Source organism: Macrotis lagotis, chromosome 6, assembly GCF_037893015.1.
Source record: "Macrotis lagotis isolate mMagLag1 chromosome 6, bilby.v1.9.chrom.fasta, whole genome shotgun sequence".
Classification (NCBI taxonomy): Eukaryota; Metazoa; Chordata; class Mammalia; order Peramelemorphia; family Peramelidae; genus Macrotis; species Macrotis lagotis.
In genome coordinates this window covers 89,627,842-89,648,023 of record NC_133663.1, presented here as the reverse complement: position 1 = coordinate 89,648,023, position 20,182 = coordinate 89,627,842, and the positions used below count along the sequence as shown (strand labels likewise).

General features: G+C 35.6%; 1 protein-coding gene across 3 annotated transcripts in view; it reads left to right on the top strand.

The window, feature by feature from the left end:
* LOC141491077 (caspase-10-like) overlaps positions 1–17,776 on the top strand; it is a 38,962-nt gene extending 21,186 nt beyond the window's left edge. For all 3 annotated transcript variants that reach the window (XM_074191660.1, XM_074191659.1, XM_074191658.1), the window contains 4 exons: positions 3,444–3,505; positions 8,458–8,566; positions 10,195–10,699; positions 14,625–17,776. In XM_074191660.1, coding sequence (XP_074047761.1) covers positions 3,444–3,505; positions 8,458–8,566; positions 10,195–10,699; positions 14,625–14,856 — 908 coding nt within the window. In that variant the 3' untranslated portion in view covers positions 14,857–17,776. The remainder of the gene's footprint in view (positions 1–3,443; positions 3,506–8,457; positions 8,567–10,194; positions 10,700–14,624) is intronic.
* Positions 17,777–20,182: the final 2,406 nt, after the last annotated feature.

Here is a 20,182-nt window from a genome sequence, read left to right as displayed (position 1 = left end):
TTAGTCCTTTATCATTTTTTATCTTTTTTATAGTTTTCCTTTTTAAAAAAATTTATTTATTTTGAATTTTACAATTTTTCCCCCTAATCTCGCTTCCTCCCCCCCACAGAAGGCAGTCTGTTAGTCTTTACATTGTTTCCATTCCATTTTTCTTAAATCCTGTGCTTGAGTTTCTATTCAGCATTAGGAATGCTTGGAAATCCTCTATTTCTTTAAAAAATCCATTTTTTCCTTTGTAGTATTACAATCTCTTTTGCTTGGTAAAGTTATTGACTGTAAGTCAATATCCTTTGATTTCTAGAATATCATATTCCAAAATTATCCATATTCCAAACTTTCCATTTCTTTATAAATCATACACTAAATCTTGTGAGATTCTGATAGTGATTCTTCAACACTTTTTTTTTGGCTCCTTGCTTTACTCTGATTTGCCCTTGTTATTGTAGTTGCGAGTTTTCATTTGGAGATTCTTTCAGGAGGTGACCATTTTGTGTCCTTTCGGTCTAAGAGATCTGGGCAGTTTTAATATTTCTTAAAATAGGATGTCTAGGTTCTTTTTCCTGGTCATAGTGTTCAATATTTTTTCCTCTTTGTAGTCATTTTTGCTATGAGACGCCGTCATTTTCTTCTCTCTAATTGTCTTTTGTCTTTGTTTTGATTTTTTTGTTGCCTCATGGAGTGATTGGCTTCTATTTAGTTCATTCCCATTTTAAGGGAGTTTGTTAATTGAGAAAGGTTTTGTACCTCTGTGCTAAGCTGTTAATTTCCTTTCCAATTCTTTCTCTCATAACTCTTATTTTTCCTTCACTTTTTTTCTGTAAAGCATTGTCTGTTTATAAAAATATTTAAAAATTTTTAAAAGTTTTTGTTTCATCTCTTCCAGTCATTCTAGCTGAACTTGTATCCAAACTCTCTGACGCTTTGCTTTAAGATGTTTTGGAGTCTTCTTTTGGATTTATTTCTTAAATTTCCCTGACTTCAGGGAGGTTAAACTTCCCTGACTTAGTGAATAGAATATTGAATTTTGTGTTGGGAAGAACTGAGTTCAAATTTGTCTATTGACTATTTGTCTATTAGCTGGGTGACCTTGGGAAAGTCATTTTAACTTTTTTTGTCTCAGTTTTTTCAACTGTAAAATGAGGATAACAATAGACCTACTTTTTGCAGGGTTGTTGTGAGAACAACCATAGGAGTAGGCATGATATACATGTCCACAGTAATGATAATGGTAAGGTGCTTTATTTGTTTGCTCATTCTTCTAACCTATTTCCTGACTTTGGACTTTATTTAGGGGTGGGTTCTGTGGCACTTCCGACTGCAAGGTCTATGCTTGTCTGCTTTTGCTTTCTTAAGATACGGTGAGTGTTGTGCTATTCAGGATATAAGGGCCAGTCTGGTGACTTGCAAACTTTCAGTGCTCCCCATGTGTTCTGATACTGGGCAAAGTCTGAATGTTGTCCCCTTGGTCTAAGTTGCAAGTTCCTCACCCAGATTTGGTTCTGAGCACCAGTAGGCTGCTTCAAGACTAACCCTGTCAGCCAGCTGAAAAACTATTAGTTCAGAGTACTGATTGTAGACTCTCTTTTGGTCTGGGATTCCTGCCAGAGACTGGTCAGTCTAGATTCTGGAAATGAAGCTTCGAGCCTTTTCTGAGGCACACTCCTGCTGCGGTTACAGTTGCAGTTGCTGATTTCTGAACTTCCTTGTTTCTCCATACATAACACAGCACCTCCCAATCCTGAATGCTACCCCTAATTCTCATCCTTCACCCCATGGTCAGTCAAGGTTCCCTTCTCAGTCTGTTCTATTGCTATGACTTAAACTGGGTTGTTGTTGTTCATTAATGGCCAGTTCTTCATCTGGGGTTTTCTTTTTCTTTTTTTTCTTTATTATTTTTTTGGAGGCAATCAGGGTTAAGTGATTTGCCTAGGATCACACAGCTAAGTGTCTTAGGCCATGCTCTATCCATTGAGACACTTAGCGGACTTCTTTGTAGAGGGCAACAAAGCTGCTAGTTTCTGTGTCTCAAAATGGGTCTGGTGGAACCTCCTGTTTGAGTGTTGGGTCTTTTCTTGGTGCACAGTCTCTCCCTGGGCTTATGTGATCCCAAGTCAACTTAATCACACCCATCCTCAGTGACTGAAGACCCACCTGACCTGGACAGGACAAAGCATTTCCTGTGAAGTTTTCTGGATTTTCCCATGAGGATTCAGATTGGTGCATTTTCTAGGTGTTTGGAGGAATTTTGTGAAGGGGAACTTGCTGTTGTTTCCTACAATTCTGGCATCTTGGCCTCCTCCTCTATCCCCCCCCCCTTCTTCCTTTCATCCTCTTTCTCCCAATCTTTTATTCCCCTCCCTTCCCCACCCCTTTCCTCATTCTTTTTGTCTGGAAGAACATTAGAGCAGAAAGACAAGACTATATTTTGAATTCTAGGGTCCCATATCTATCTGAAAGCTCTGTCTGACTTGTCATAATAGCCAAATCCATTTAGAGGGTTGAATCATTAGGGTTTTGTCCAAGGTTGCTGAAAATACCTGTGATCCTTCAAAATATATAGAAATAATAAAATTAATAGAAATAATTTATTTCAAGTTAAATAGTTAGAAATATTTTATGGGAATCAAATGTATTGTAATGCTGCTTTTGCTATAGGCAAAAATTTCTGCTGTGGCTATGGTAGTGGTTATTTATTTCTAATGTTGGTTATGATAAGAGAGGTATACTTAGCACCTGTCTCCCCATCAGGTTGGGGAGTGGCTGCTATGTTATTGTAGCCTGGAGCTGCCAAAAAGAAAAAGAAATATTTTTAATCCTAAAGCTTTATAAGCATGAAGCACAGTATGCCTTAAGTAACTTCTTATTAAATGACTAAAATAATAATAATAATAATGGTAGGCCTAGAGTAAGAAAGACTCATCATCCTGAGTTTAAACTTTGCTTCAGATACCGTGTGACCATGGAAGTCACTTCATCCTGTTTGCCTCAGATTTCTCATCTGTAAAATGGGCTAGAGAAGGAAATGGCAACCCCTTCAGGATCTTTGCCCAAAAACCCCCAGATAGAGTCCTGAAGAGTTGAACACAACTGAACTGATTGAACAAAATATCTCTATAGTGTTTTTAAGTTTTCAAAGAGTATATTAAATATTATTCCATTTATTCTTACAACAATCCTTGTTGATAAGGAGGTGCTATTATTATTATTATTATTATTATTATTATTCCCTTTTTAAATTAAGGAAACAGAAGTAGACAGAGGTTAAGTGACTTTCCCAGCATCACACAATTATCTGAGGTTGAATTTGAACTCAGCTCTTTCTGACTTCAGGGCTCAGTGTTCTGTGCCCTATAGCTCTGCTTTAGGAGACCCATTTGGAATGTACTTTTAGTCCCATTCAGGAAAAAGCAAAGATTCAAAGATGTGTATTATTTGTTTTCTAGAGGAGAACAAGTTAAGTGTTGCAACAGGAACTACTGAGGCCTCTGCTGAGAAGAACATGAAGGTCTGAATACTTTCTTAAATACTTTTCTGATTTAGTCATCCATGATTTCTAGTCCTCAGTAATAATTTGTGCATGTATTTTCTTAATGTTTTCAACTCAGGAACTGTCTAATTTTGCTATTCTTTTTCTGAAATGAATGAAGAAAAGATGTTGATTGTTATTGATAGCAAAAAACCTTCAGTAGGACATGGGCTGCCTTTCTAAGCACATCACCAAGCACTGATTAAAAGTACAGGGGGATAGAAAGAAAGTAAAATACAGTCTCTGCTCTCAAGGAGCTCATAATCTCATAAAACAAGCAGCTATGTACAAACATGACATAGGAGGTTAAATTGGCAATAATTTCAGAGGGAAGGGACAAGCACATTATTGTTTGTTCTTCATTTTTGAAGAGGACCACAACATCAGGGAGGTGACACCATGACAAGCATGTGAGTTGGATTTGAGTGAGGGGAGTACTGTGCTAAATTACTAGCTTAGTTTTCTTTTCCAGAGCCAATGGATACAAGGCAATCAGGGTTAAGGGACCTTTCTAAGGTCACAGGGCTAGTAAGAATCAAGAATCTAGGACTACTTTCAAACTCCTGTCCTCATTAAAGGACTTTGGGAAAGCTTTTTTCAGAAGGTGGGATCTTAGTTCAGACTTGGGGGAAAAATTCAAGGAAGTGAGGAGATAGAGATGAGGAGCGAGAACAATCCAGTCATGGGGAGCAGCTGGTAAAAATGTACAGAATTGGAAAATGGGGTGAGGAGCTGCAAGGAAGCCTGGATTTTGAGAATACATTGAAGGGGAAAAAGTATTCAATATTTTTTTTCTTTTCTGTCATTTCTGACTCTTTGTGACCTTATTTCAGGGTTTTCTTGATAAAGATATTGGAGTAGGTCACTGTTTCCTTCTCCATCCCACTTTATAGATGAGGAAACTGAGGCAAATAGGATGAAATGCCCAGAGTCATGCAGCTAGTAAGCATCTGAGGCCAGATTTGAACTTGGAAGATAAGTCTTCCTGACTTCAGGTCCAAGGCTATATACAATATGCAACCTAATTGCCTAGCTTAAGATGACTGGAAAGTTAGGAAGGACCAAGGTTTTAAAAGCCCAACAGAGGATCATGTCTTACAGTAGGGAAAGGAGTTGTTACCCCATCACAGATCTACAGTTCACCACCTACTCATCCCCCCTCCCCAAAGGGTAGGTACAAACCCACATTGAATTCTGAGCAGGAACCCCACACTTCAGCAAAAAGAATGAAATAAATTGCTCCTTAGATGAGGATATTTGGCAGTTCTTGCCTTTTGAACCTGTATTTACATTATCTTCTTACTGACGTCCTGTTGCTTCTGGGTGAACCTCTCTGTCTTGAGTTCTTTCTCACATCATTGGCATGATTAAATTATTGGACTTACTATATCATCTGGATGCCAGTGAACTATGGCCCTTCTTAGCTATCTTAAAGCAATTAGGTGGCACAGTAGCTAGAGTGCTGGATCTGGAGCCAGAAGGATCTGAGTTCAAATCTAGTTTCTGATACTTATTAGTTGTGGGATCTTTGGTAAATCACTTAACCTCTGTTTGCCTCAACTTCTTCATCTATGAAATAGGAATAATAATCTCCCAGGATTATTGTAAAAGTCAAATGATGAAATAATTGAAATGTGCCTCGCACATGGTGGGAGCTATATAAATGTTAGCTATTATATCATTTGTTGACATGATCCTGAACTCATTGCTGTGATTCTTTTTCTTGGAAAATCAGTAGATGTGTATCTCTTGGATTCTAGCTCTGTATACAGGATACCATTGTCTGGGTCATGTCTATTTCCTCTTTTTTTTTAGGGTTTTTTTTTTTCTGCAAGGCAATGGGATTAAGTGACTTGCCCAAGGCCACACAGCTAGGTAATTATTAAGTGTCTGGGGCTGGATTTGAGCTCATGTATTCCTGACTCCAGGGTCGGTGCTCTATCCACTGCTTCATCCACTGCTCCACCTAGCCGTCCCTGTCCATTTTCTCTTATTGTTCTTCAATCCTCACCTCTAGCCCTGCAGAGGAGCAAGATAGATGGGCCAGATCAATCAACTTCCCTTTCCCAGGCCATGGAAGATCTATGGGCTGCTGCAGAACTATGGGGACAATAGGTCCAGGACAAGAGGTTGCAAGGAAAACTGGACCAGACCTTGAAAGCAAATGTGACTCTCCTTCAAGACTGGCTTCCAATACAAAGGAAATAAACCAGGGAGATGCTGGGAACACTTAGCCCAGTCAATGCTGAAAAATTCCTGACCTGGGATCTAAGTTAATTGTTCAAGTTCACAGTAGTTAAATTGAAGGTCAAGTAGTAAGTGGCAGAGGGGATATTCAAATACAGGCCCTGTGATTCTAAAGGAAGTGATCTTTTTACTGATATTTCATATAGTTTATATTATAGCTATATAATATATTGTCACATATTTTTTAGGTTATCCTATGATATGTCATGTCATATTATATCATATTATATATACTATATTATTCTTTTTATTCCAGGTAGCTATATACGTTACCTCTTTAATTCAATATATTTGTGTATTCTGAATTTCATAGATTTCCTGTAGTGAGTCACTTAGAGAAGTTGTAGTCAACATATGTTGCAATAGGACATGTTTCTAATCACAAGGTCCCAGAGATGGGAAATGTAGTCAAGTAATGGGAATTCTCAAATCATTATCTATTAGACAGAAAAAAAGGGAAACTAACTGGAGTTTTGCTTCTCTAGTAAATCCAAACAAAGATTTGAGCAAATTTTTTTTAGTAAGAAAAGGGTAGTTCTGTCTTCCTGTAGAGAAAAGAGGATCCTAGAGTCTTGCCTTCTAGATAGAGAAAGAGGAATTACTTGGAAACAGCACTTGTTGGAGGAATAGAGGGTCACAAAAAAGTGTGACCCCTGGATTTGAAGATATATCAAGGGATTAAAACCACATAATATCAATGGATGGAAATATAAACTTTTCCCTTTCTCTCTCCTTTTTTCCTTCTTCCCTTTTTCACTCTCTCTCTCTTTCCTACTTTCTTCTCTCTCTTTCTCTCTCTCTGCATTTCTCTCTCTCTCTCTCTTTTTCTCTCTCTCTTTCTCTTTCCTTTCTCTCTCTGTCATTTTATCCTGTTCACCTCAGTTTCCTCATCTGTAAAGTGATTTGGGAAAAGGAAATGGAAAACTACTCCAGTATTTTTGCCAAGAAAGTTAGAAGCACAAAGAAAGGAAGGAAGGAAGAAAAATAAAGAACAGAAGGAAGGAAGGATAGAAGAAAAAAAGAAGTAAAGGAAGAAGAACCAAAGAAAGCATAAAGAAATGAGGGAAGAAAGGTATGAAGGAAGGAAAAACAAAAATAAGGAAAACAAGGCCACTGAAGCACTTTTTAAAAATTTTGCTATGTAATATTTTATGTCTTTTTAGAAAGATTTTATTTATTTTGAATTTTACAATTTCCCCCCTAATCTTGCTTCCCTCCCTCCACCCCCCCCCCACAGAAGGGGGTATGTTTCCATGATATACATTGATCTAAGCTGAATTAATGTTTTATTTCTTTTAAAAATTAAAGGAATTTATTGATGCTTTTAACTGCCATTTATAGAACAAAACATTATGTTTTAGGTCATTACTCAAACTATTATTAAGCCAATTAAATTGTAGCAGCAAAGAATAAATGCAAAGTCAAAATCCTATAGAAATCTGAAGGTTAAGAAAAGATTAAAAACTTTAGTCATGGTATAAATGAATGAAACCAGAGTGCCTAGATAACTCTTGTATCTAGAAAGTGTGGTTTCATGGGGAACTGATTTTATTATTAAGTAAGGTTTGATGTATAATATACTTGGGTCTCTGAAGTGATAATGACTTGGGGGCAGTTAAATGGCACAGTGAATAGAGCACTAGCTCTGGAGTCAGGAGGACCTAAATTCAAATCCAGCCTCAGATGCTTAATAATTGCCTAGTTCTGTGACCTTGGGCAAGTTACTTGACCCCATTGCCTTAAATAAATAAAATTAAAAAAAAGATAAAGTGATAATGACATTAATGACTGCTCTGAGGCTCACCTGCATAATGAAGGTGTTTTTGAGTAAAAAAAACCTCAGTATTTATAAATATTTTGATCGTGGCTAAGACATTTAGAGGTGACCTAACTACAAATATGAAGACAGTACTAAGCAGAGAATCCCTTTGTCTTGGAACTTTTATAAAAAGAATAGAGATTTTACTGAGTTTAACTAACCAAAGAAAATCCCCGTAACTTAGGAGTAATATCTTAGTCTTGGGGGAAGAAAGGACCCTTGATCTTGACCTAGCAAGGTAGTGCCCACAGTTGAAGTACAGAAGAAGGTACCCTGTAAAGTTTGAAATTTCCAAGAGAAAGTGGGAGTGATGTTTAGCAAAACTGAATACTTATCATTCAGAGTTCTAGTCTCAAAGGCAATGGTTCTTAACATGATTGGCAGTTCAGTGGAAACTATAGATTTCTTTTCAGAAAAATATTTTTCAGTTATTAAATCAAACTACATAAAATTACTAAGGAAATCAGTTACATTGAAATACAGTGATCATAAATTTAAAAAACCCAACAAATTAAGTTCACAGAACGCTGGTTAAAAATCCTATCTTGAAATACTTTAGAATCAATCATAAATGACCTGATAATGATTTACCATTAGGATAGACTGTAGAAAGTTGTCATAATCTCTGACCATCCTCACTAGGTTTTAGGAACCCAAGAGTCACTTGTTTGGTTTAAGAAGGAAAACAATACTTTTAAAATTGTGATGAAAAACTGCTGCCCTCCCCTTCCTCTTCTCTTGCCCCATTTTCCCCCTTCCCTACAAAGATGCATGAACCATATGGGTGGTTGTTTAGGACTTACATGATGGAACCCTAATGGGAGTATGATTTTCTGTAATTCTTTGTTCTGTTTCATTTCCCTAGGTGGAAGGACAATATAGGATGGATGGTAAATACAGAGGTCACTGCTTGGTTTTCAACAATTTTGAATTTCAAAACATGGATCCCAGGGAAGGAAGTTGTAAGGATGCAAGTAAGGAATTTGGGTGGTGTTGATCAAATGGAAGTCAATGGAGGATTTTTTGGTTTGTTTGCTTGTTTAATTTCAACAATTCCATTTAACCTACAAGTCTGCTATATCATAAAAACTAAAGAAATCAAAATCCTCCTTATTTTTTTTAAGGTTTTTTTTTTTTTGCAAGGCAAATGGGGCTAAGTGTCTTGCCCAAGGCCACACAGCTAGGTAATTATTAAGTGTCTGAGCTCGCATTTGAACCCAGGTACTCCTGACTCCAAGGCCGTGCTCTATCCACTGCACCACCTAGTCGCCCAGTCCTACTTATTTTCAAGGAGATTACCTCTACATTCCAAATTTTCTTTCTGTATTTTGTAATAATGTTTGGTATTTATGTATTACTTTAAATTTGTACTTCCCTCACCTCATTTGAGGCTCACAATAACTCTTATGAGACTGGAACTCCCATTCCTATTTTATAAAGTTGGAAGTTGAGATTTGATAAATGTAGGGTGGCTTACCCATGACCACATGGCTCATTAAGTATCTGAGGCAAGATCAGAACCTAGTTCTTTTGACTCCATTCATGTCCATCACATTCAGGTTTCCAGTTAAATGTGACCTTGAGAAAAATCATAAATCTTCTGGGCTTCTTTTTCCTATTTAAAAGGGACTAGATGTCTTCAAAGATCCTTTATAGCATTAATCTATGGAACCTTAGTGCACCAGTATAAAGGAGATTTGATTGTGCAGCTGATAGATCACTGATCTGGAGTCAGGAGGATCTAAGTTCAAATCTAGTCTTAGACACTTACTATCTATAGGACCTCATTTGGGACTCCCTATTTGCCTCAGTTCCTCATCTCTAAAATGAGGACATATTGAGGAAGAAATGGCACACCACTCTAGCATCTTTGCCAAGAAAACCCACGGAAAGTCCATGGGGTCACAGAGTTAGACACAATTGAACAATATAATAAAGGCTAGACAATTAGTTTTTTTTTCCCTTAATGAGTTATTGCTGGTATGTCACACATGACAAAATATCTAAGCATATAGGCAGCATGTGCATAAGAATACATGGAGGACAAAGACATCTATATCAACAGGGGATTCCCACCATCAACAGACATCATAGGGGCAGGTAGGTGGCACAGTGGATAGAATACCAGCCCTGGAGTCAGGAGGACTTGAGTTCAGATCCAGACTTAGACATTAGCTATGTGACCTTGGTCAAGCCTCTTAACCCTAATTACCTCACCAACTCCCCTTCACCCAAATGTACATATATATATATATATATAAAATGTTTGTGTGTGGGGGTACATACACAAACAGAAGGCAAGTCATTTAACCTGTTTGCCTTAGTTTCCTTTCCTGTAAAATGTGGCTAATAATAGAAGCATCCATCTTCCAGGGTTGGTAGGAAGATTGGATGAAGTAATATTTGTAAAATATTTAGCAGTGCTTATAGCAAAGTAGTCATTTTTTATTTTTTTATTTTATAAATTATTATTAGAATCCATATTGTCCTGACTCCAAACCCAGTGTTCTACCCATCACCTTCTAGAGGAACATATAAAGAGTGAAAATTTAATGATTCAGGGGGAATTCATTCTGGAATTTTGCTAAACACCTTTTAACAGATGAACTGAAGAGTGTTTTCGAGTGGCTTGGATTTACTGTGACAATTCATTCCAATACAACAAAGGAAGAAATGGAAGAGATTCTGCACTTGTGTAGAATTAACCCAGAGCACCAAGAGAGTGATTGTTTTGTGTGCTGTGTCCTCACACATGGCGAGTCTGGTTCTGTGTTCTCTACGGATGAAAAAAGCACCTCCATTTGTGAGCTTACATCTTACTTCATGGCCCATCAATGCCCAGGACTGATTAACAAACCCAAGCTCTTTTTCTTCCAAGCCTGTCAAGGCATGGCTGTACAAGAAGGTGTACACCTTGAAGCAGATGCTAGGAATATCAAAATCTCACCTCCTGCTCCCAAGACTATCCCTCCAAGGTGCATTCCGAAGGAAGCAGATTACCTCCTTGGGATGGCCACAGTTGATGGCTGCTGTGCAATTCGACATAGAATGAAAGGTTCCTGGTATATTCAAGCCCTCTGTCATCATCTGAAACATATGGTGCCAAGGTATTCTCTCTGGGCTGTTTGATGATAATAGTTATTGTTTCAGGTTGAGAATAATGAGTAAACCCTAGAGATGATAGGTAATACATAAACATCCATTAGATCAGTGATAAAATCCAGTAGCCAATGCTGCTGGAAAGAGTGTGACAATCTATAGTTGTGTGGTGAAACTCTAGCTCTAGAGGCAGGTAGGTGGTACAATGGAGAGAATTTTAGACCTGTGTTCAAATTCTGATCTGACATTTATTATCCATGGTGACTGGATAAGTCACTCGTTGTCTTCCAGCCTCAGTTTATTATCTATATTTATATCTATATCTATTTATATCTATATTTATGTAGATTTATATATTATATATTATCTATCTACTTATATATTATCTATATTTATATAATGCAATTCTATCTCATCAAATATCTATATTATATATCTATATTTATTATCTATAAAATGAGGATGAGTATAATATTTAACACAATATTTGTCAAGCTCTTTGCAAACCTTAAAGGATTATATTGTTATTATTATTATTACTCATAATTCCTGGGATCAACTAGCTGAGGAACTCATCAGAATTTTTCTGAAAATGGATGGGGAAAAATTGAGTACTTCTAATTGAAATTTAGGTAGGCAACAAAGCATTATTATGAGAGGGTGTAACCATAGGTTTTATGATTACCAAAAAGATCCATGATGCAAAAAAAAAAAGATTAAGACCCCTTGTTCAAGACCAAAGAACTCTTTGTTGACTACTACTTCCTGATATGTGTTATATTTTCCTTATAAAATGCTCCTTGTGGGCAGTAATTATTTTATATGATCTTTATAGTTTTGGCACTCAACACAATTTCAGGCAATAAAGTAGGCAATGAATTAATGCTTATTGTTTGAATGATTGATAGAAAGTTTATGGAAGGTACAGCTTTCACTTAGAATCATACATGAGAATATTTATTCATATCTGTGAATCAGGAACAGAACAATAAGCAACCTTGGCTTAATAAATATCCCTATAAAAAGCTAAATTTGAGTCATGGCACAATAGAGACAGCTGTGGCACTACAAAGAACTCTGGATGATATGAAGTTGGGAGACCAGGATTCTGTTCCTGTCAAGTTAATTGGTCTTGGTCACAACCTTTAGTGTTTCATTTTACAAATCTATAAAATAGGGATAATCCTATCTTGTGTGGTTCTCTAAGAATATGATATCTGTTAGACTACTTTACTATAATTGTGCTTTCAGAGGTTACCAGTGGCCTTCTATTAGCCAGATTCAATCATTTTTTCACCCCCTTAGGCCTCTTCTTTCTTGATTTCTCTGTAACACATGCTTCTGTTGACTATATGCTCCTTTTTAATAATCACTCTTGCCTTATATTTCCTAATATGTCTATAATTGCTCCTGGTTCTCCCACTCATCTGTCTAATCTTCCTTTTTATTTATTATTGATAAATTATTAATCTTCCTTTTAATTTTATTTATTTATTTTTATCATGGCTCCTCTTTCTTCCCAAAGGCTCTCATCTTGGTACCCCTCTCTATGTAATCTCTTCCTTGGATAGCTCATCCATTTGCTAGGTTTCAACTATCTGCCTCTTTTTAGAGGATTCTCTAAACAATATTTATAGTTCTAAGAATATAGTCATGCCTCAGTTCCAAATTACAATTCCTAATATCCCCTCAGATATAACATATCTAAGACTTCCTCATTTCCCTGTTCAAATTCTCTCCTTTCCTTAATTTTTCTATTTCTGTTAATGGTTCCACTATCTTTCCACTATCTGTTAATGACCCCATTATCCTTACCTGCACATAGCTCCAAAACCTTTTACTCCAGCAAAACTCTCAGTTCTTCAACCATATTCCATGTGTTCCCACTTGCATGCCTTTGATTAGCCTTTCTCCTGCTCTATTCTCCACCCCTACTCTCCATCAATTTACCAAAGCCATATCCTTCTGCCTCCTCCAGAAAAATTTTCCCTCTTCCTCTTCCTCTGTCCCCTCTATAATTTTCTTCTCCACTCCCGTAGTATTCATTATGCACTTTTCTTATTGAATTTAACTCCTTTTCCTGGGCAAGTCACTTAACCACTATCTTAGTTTCCTCATCTGTAAATTGGGGATAATAATAGCATTGACCTCCTAGAGTCATTGTGATGTTCAGCTATGATAGTATTTGTAAAATACATAGTCCAGTGCCTGGCAGAAAAATGATGATGATGATGATGATAATGATATCCTATTAATCCCCACTAAATATATTCCTGAAGGGTAAGGATGGTTTCAGATTCACTCTTGTATCCCCTGGGAGCTCAGCACAGTACCTTCACATAGGTACTTAATCCATTTGTTGGATGAATTAATGGATAATGTAAGTTAAAATTATGCACAATACATTATTATGAGTTAGCATACAGTAATGGTTAGAAAATTGACTTCAGAGTCAGAAAGACTTGAGTTTCAAGTTCTGTCCCTAACACCTATTAGCCAAGTAACCCTATCAGATCACTTAGCCTCAGTCTTCCTATTGTCTCTCTTTGTAGGCCAATAAGCTTTCACATGGAACAAAAAGAAGCAGTGGGCCAAATATGGCCCTCCAGTTATGGTTGGTCAATCTTAGCTCTAGACAACTTTGTAATACTCTTTAAGGTGCTATGCAATTTAATAGAGGGGTTTCTTCATTTGGTACTCCCTATATTTCTGAAATCACAGATCTGGTTTAAAAATATCTACTTCCACTTCCACCCATTCCCAGCTTCAGCTCCTTAAAAAAAACTGAACAAATGGTGATTCAGGTGGTTTTAGGTGCCCACATATTCACTGAAGTAGAAGTCATGTTTGTTAATAATTTTCTGGTCCAGACTTGTGGTTCCAATGGTGCTTCTTTACAGACAGTTGTTGAGGAGGGAAGAAACTTCTCTCAATACAACTCTCTCTCTCCCAGTGCAGAATACATCTTACAGTCTGTAGAATTGCTTGGTGCAGTGAGAAGTTAATTAATTTGCAAGGGTCACAAAGTCAGACTGAGTCATAGATGGGAATGGAACCCTGGTTCTATATTTCATGTCATTAAGAGATGACATATATATATATATATATTCCTTTTTAATCTAGATTTTTTAAATTTGTTTTTCCAATAACATGCAACAGTAGTTTTCACCATTCGTTTTTTGCAAGGTTTTGAATTTTACATTTTTATTCCTCCCTCCCTTCCTTCCCCCTGACAGAAAGCAATCAAATACAGGTTCTACATATGTAATTGTGCTAAACATAGATACATATTAATCATGTTGTGAAAGAAGAATCTAATTCAAACAGAAGAAAAAAAAATTAGGAAGAAAAAGCTCCATAATATATAAGACAATTTTTAAAAATTGAAGATAATAAGCTTTGGTATGCTTTTAAGCTCCACAGTTCCCTCTCTGGATATGGATGGTATTTTCCATCACAAGTCTTTCAGAATTGTCTTTGATTATTGTACTGCTGAAATGAACAATTTCATCATAATTGATCATCACTCAATTTGTTAGTGTATTTAATGTTTTTCTGGTTCTGCTCATTATCAGTTCATGTAAATCTTTTCAGGCTTTTCCAAAGTCCCATCCTTCATGATTTTTTATAGAACAATAGTGTTCTATTACATTCAAATCATGTATATACTCTAGGATTAGAAAGCACTTAACATACATTATTTAACTTGAGCTTATGATAACTTTGTGATTCAGACACCATGAGTCTCAGTGAAGTGACTTACCCAGGCTCATCTAGTAAGTGTTACAGTCAACACTGAAATCCAGATCTCTCCTGATTCAAGGTTCATCACTCTTTCCATTACAATATGCGACTTTTCCTTTGGAAAATCTCATAAGTGCTCTTTTTTTTCCCCTTCACTAAAGTTTCCCCCCCTCCTCTTTCTGACTACAGACAAGAAGACATCTTATCCATCCTAACGGCAGTCAATGAAGATGTGAGCCAACAGTCTGATTTGAAGGGAAAATTGAAACAGATGCCCCAGCCTGCTTTTACCCTGAGGAAAAAAGTTATATTCCCGGTGCCACCTGATGCCCCTCCACCATCAGAAGAGAATTTTTCTTTCTTAAAGAATGATAAAATCTCAAGCAAGAAAGTAACTCAGAGGACATATAGAGAAGTCTAACCAATGAGGAATCTTCTTTACAATGTGATGACAGATGATCACCTAGCCTATATTTGAAGTTAAAACTTCTATTAATCAGAGCCTCATTAATTTGTGATGCATCATATTCTATTTTTTGATAGTTCTTATCATCAGAGTTCTATTTTTTAGTGAATAAAAAACTTCCCTGCCTATACCTACCATCCAGTGGCATGAGTTCCTTTTTCTGAAGGGGAACAATATATATCTAATTTAACTTTTCAGATACAAGGCAATGACAATCTTCTCTTTTCCAGTTCATCAGTGCCATTTGATTGTTGCTATACTTTCTCTTTTGGTGGAAAGATAATCTCATGTAATTATTAAAATCCTCTGAATTGTTAGGAATGTGTGGTTGACTCAGATGGGAATAGTTCAGTTATGTTTGAGTCATGGTATTATACGTATAATAGAGCACCCGTCTTGGAGTTATCTGAGACCTAGAGTCTAGCACAGCCTCTAACAATTACTAGCTATATGGTTACAGGTAGAGCACTTAATTCTTGAGAACCTTATTGTCACATTTGTAAAATGGGGATAATATCACCTGCTTTACTGAAAGGACCAAATGAGACAGAGAGACTTGACATGTGCTTTTACTGATATAAAGGACTCCCAGGTAAGGGCATTTCCTCCACAAATGCAAACCATTTGTGTAACTTTTTTAGAGCTAGCTCTGGTCTTGAAAGATTATGTGACTTGCTCCGGGAAATAGTTAAAAAGATGTTAAGGGACATAAAGTCTGGTCTGTGTCAACAAAAGGAAATTAACCCCAAGCTTTCTGACTTTGAAGCTGGTTTTCTAACCACTATTCAGCACTGGTTCTTGTAACTTAGAATAATTACTAAATGTTACCTACTACAAACTTATGGGAAAGACGGGCTAATCCCAAGTTTTAATATATTCATGAGACTGGAGTAAAAGCATTTGGTCAGCTGGTGTTCCTCAGTTGTTAGCTATAGGACTTCTGAGAATTCTGGCTTTTAACTGGAAAATATGTAAGGAAGCGCTAACCCAAAATAGAAAAGATTGCCTCACAAAGTACTGAGTTTTCAGTTCCCCCAAATTTCCTAGTAAACAATAGCAGCATTAATTCTGACTCTACTTGAAAAACTATTCGAATCTGCTCCCACACTGCCAATTTCTGCAGTTTCCTCAGGAAAAGGAACAGTCCACAACTGAGCCTTAGCATTCTCAGGTGATTTCTAGTTGTATATTCTGTATAATTTATATTCACTTTAACAAGAAAAAAACATAGAAGTTAGATTTTTAAATTTGGGAAAAGAATGAGAAATGAGAACTTTCATGAAAGCAGAGAAGAATTGAAGATGTATGATCTGATTCTTTTTTTATTCCTTTTTTTATTGATGTTTTCCAAATACATGCTATGGAAGTTTTTTTTTAGCATTCATTCATATAGCTATGCATATTTCTAAGTTACAAAATTTCCTTCCATCCTCCTCCCCTCAATGGCAAATAATGAGGTGAATATTGTACATACACATTTGTGTTAAACATGTTTACAGTCAGCCTTTTTCTGTATGAAGAATTAGGATTAAGGGAAAAATACATAAGAGATTTTTTTAAAAAAAGTGAATATAGTGACCCTCAGATTCTAAAGGATTTTGTTTTGTTTTGTTGTTTTTCTTCCTCTGGATGGGGATAGCATTTGTCCATAGCTGATCTAAAATGGTTGTCCTAGCTCTCTGAATTGTTGAGAGGAGCTGCTTCCATCAGGGTTAATCATCTTACAATGTTGTTGTTAATATGTATATTGATCTCTTGGTTCTGCTCCCTTCTTTGCTCAGCATCAGATCCTGGAATTCATTCCATGCTTCCCTAGAGTCCAACCATTTATGGTTTCTTATAGAACAATAGTATTCCATAGTATTCATGTACCATAACTTGTTTAGCCATTCCCCAATTGATGGGTATCCCCTCAATTTCCAATTCTTTGCCATGACAAAAAAAAAGAGTTGCTATAAATATTTTGGAACATGTGGGACTTTCCCCAATTTTTACAATTTTTTCTGGGTTTAGGCCTCGAATTGAAATTGCTGGATCAAAGGGTATGAATACTTTTATTGCTCTTTGGGCATAGTTCCATATTACTCTCCAGAATGGCTAGATCAGTTCACAGCTCCACCAGCAATGTATTAATGTCCCAATCCTCCCACAACCTCTCCAACATTGATCATTTCACCTTTTTGTTATCTTAGCCAATCTGATAGTTGTGAGATGATACCTCAGAGTGGTTTTAATTTGCATTAATAATGGTTTGGAGCATTTTTTCATATGATTATATATATATAGCTTCAATTTCTTCATTTGAAAACTGTCTATTCATATCCTTTGGCAATTTATCTATTGGGGAATTACTTGCAACCTATATATCTGATGCAGTTCTCTATATATTTTAGAAATGAGACTTTTATCAGAATTCCTAGTTGTGGAGATTGTTCCCCAGTTTTCTGCTTTCCTTCTAATTTTGGCAGCATTGATTTTATTGGTGCAAAATCTTTTTAGTTTAACAGTCAAAAGTGTTCATTTTGCAGTTTATAATGTATTCTATTTCTTGTTTGGTCATAAATTTGTCCCTTTTCCACATATCAGATAGATAATTCTTGGTCTATTAATTTATCTATGTTATCACCCTTCATGTCTCAATCCTGAACCCATTTTTTTTTCTGAACCCATTTTGAACTTGTCTTGGTATGGGTATGAGATTATGTAGGTCTATGCCTAGTTTTTGCCTTACTAATTTCCAGTTTTCCCAGCAATTCTTGTCAAATAGTGAGTTCTTATCCCAGAAGCTAATGTCTTTGGATTTGTGAAACAGTAGGTTACTGTAGTCATTTACTACTCTTTATTTTGAACCTGTCCTAATCCACTAATCCATTATCCATTATCCATTACTTTATTTCTTAACTAGTACCTGGCAGTTTTGTTGACTGGTCGCTTTATAGTATAGTTTTAGATCTGGTAGAGCTACCTTTCTTTTCATTTTTTTTCATCAATTCCCTTGCTATTCTTGAACATTTGTTGCTCCTGATGAATCTTAATATTTTTTTCTAGCTTAGTAAAATAATTATTTGGTAGCTTGATTGGTATGGCACTGAATAAGTAATTTAATTTGGGTAGAATTGTCATTTTCATTGTATAAGCTCAACCTAACCATGAGCAACTGACAGTTTTCCAATTATTTAGATCTGACTTTATTTGGGTGAGAAATGCTTTTATAATTGTGTTCAAACAGTTTCTGGGTTTATCTTGTGAGATTATCAAGTATTTAATGTTTTCTACAGTTACTTTAAGTGGAGTTTTTCTTTCTATCTCTTGCTCTTAGGCTTTGTCATTCATATATAGAAATGCTAATGACTTATGTGGGTTTATTTTATATCCTGTTACTTAGTTGAATTTGTTAATTGTTTCAAGGAGTTTTTAAGATGATATACTTGGGTTCTCTAAGTATACCATCATATCATCTGCAAAGACTAAAAGCTTTCCTTTTTCATTGCCAGTTCTGATTCCTTCAATTTCTTTTTCTTCTCTTATTGCTAGAGCTAACATTCCTAAAACTATATTGAATAGTAATGGTGATAATGAGCATCCTTGTTTCACCCCTGATCTTATTGGAAATGCTATGAATTTATCCCCATTACATATAATATTTGTTAATGGTTTTAGATAGATACTACTTATGTTAAGGAAAATTCCATTTATTCCTAAACTTTTCAGTGGTTTTTAATAGGAATGGATGTTGTATTTTATCAAAGGCTTTTTCAGCACATGGTGAGATAATCATATGATTCCTGTTGGTTTTACTATTGATATGTTCAATTATGTTGAGTGTTTTCCTAATATTGAACCATCCCTGCCTACTTGGTATAAATCTTACCTGATCATGGTGTACTATCCTAGTAATAACTTGCTGTAATCTCATTGCTAAAATTTTATTTAACATTTTTGCATCAATGTTCATTAGGGAGATTGGTCTATAATTTTCTTTGTCTATTTTGGTTCTTCCTGGTTTAGGTATTGATATTTTGTTGGTGTCATAAAAGGCATTTGGTAGAACTCCTTATTCTCCTAATTTTTTAAATAGTCTATGTAGAATAGAAATTAATTGTTTCTTAAATGTTTGGTAGAATTCACTTGTAAATCCATCTGAATCTGGAGACTTTTTCTTAGGGAGCTTATTGATGGTTTCTTCAATTTCTTTTTCTGAAATGGGGTTAAGTATGTTATTTCCTCTTCTGTTATTCTGGGCAGTTTGTATTTTTGTAAGTTTATCAAATTTATTGGCATGCAGCTGGGCAAAGTAGTTCTGAATTATCTCTTTAATTTTCTCCTCATTGATGGTTAGTTCACCCTTTTTGTTTTTAATAATGGTAATTTGGTTGTCTTTTTTTTTTTTAAATCAGATTAACCAAAAGTTCATCAATTTTATTGACTTTTTCATAAGACCAACTCTTAGTTTTATTTATTAGGTCAATGGTTTTCTTGCTTTCTATTTTATTAATCTCTCCCTTGATTTTCAGAATTTCTAATTGGTATTTAATTGGGGAGCTTTAATTTGTTTTTTTTTCTAGCTTTTTCAGTTGCATACCCAATTCATTAATCTCCTCTTTCTCTATTTTATTCTTATAAGGATTTAAAGATATAAATTTCCCCCTCAAAACTGCATCCCATAAATTTTGGTATTATTTCTCATCATTATCATTTTTTTGTATATAATTATTGATTATTTCTATGATTTGGTATTTGATCCACTCATTATTTAAAATTGTTATTTAGTTTCCAATTAGTTTTTAGTTTCACTTTCTGTGACCCTTTATTATATATATTTTTAATTGTATCATGGATGGAAAGTATGTATTTATTATTTCTGTTTTTCTGCATTTGATTAAGAGGTTTTTATTTCCTAGTACATGGTCAATTTGGTATGGGTGCCATGTTCTGCAGAGAAAATGGTATATTCTTTTCTATGCCCATTAAGTTTTCTGCAGAGATCTATCATATCTCAGTTTTCTAAGATTTCATTCACTTTCTTAACTTCCTTCTTGTTTATTTTGTGGTTAAGATTTATCTAGTCCTGAGAGAGGGAGGTTGAGGACCCCCACTAATAAACTTTTTCTGTCTATGTTTCCTTGTAATTCACTCAACTTTTCCTTTAAGATTCTGGGTGCTATTCTACTAGATACATACATGTCTAATAATGATATAGCTCCATTACCTATGGGACATTTTAAGAAGATGTAGTTTCCTTCCTTTTCCCTTTTAATGAGATTAATTTTTGCTCTTGCTT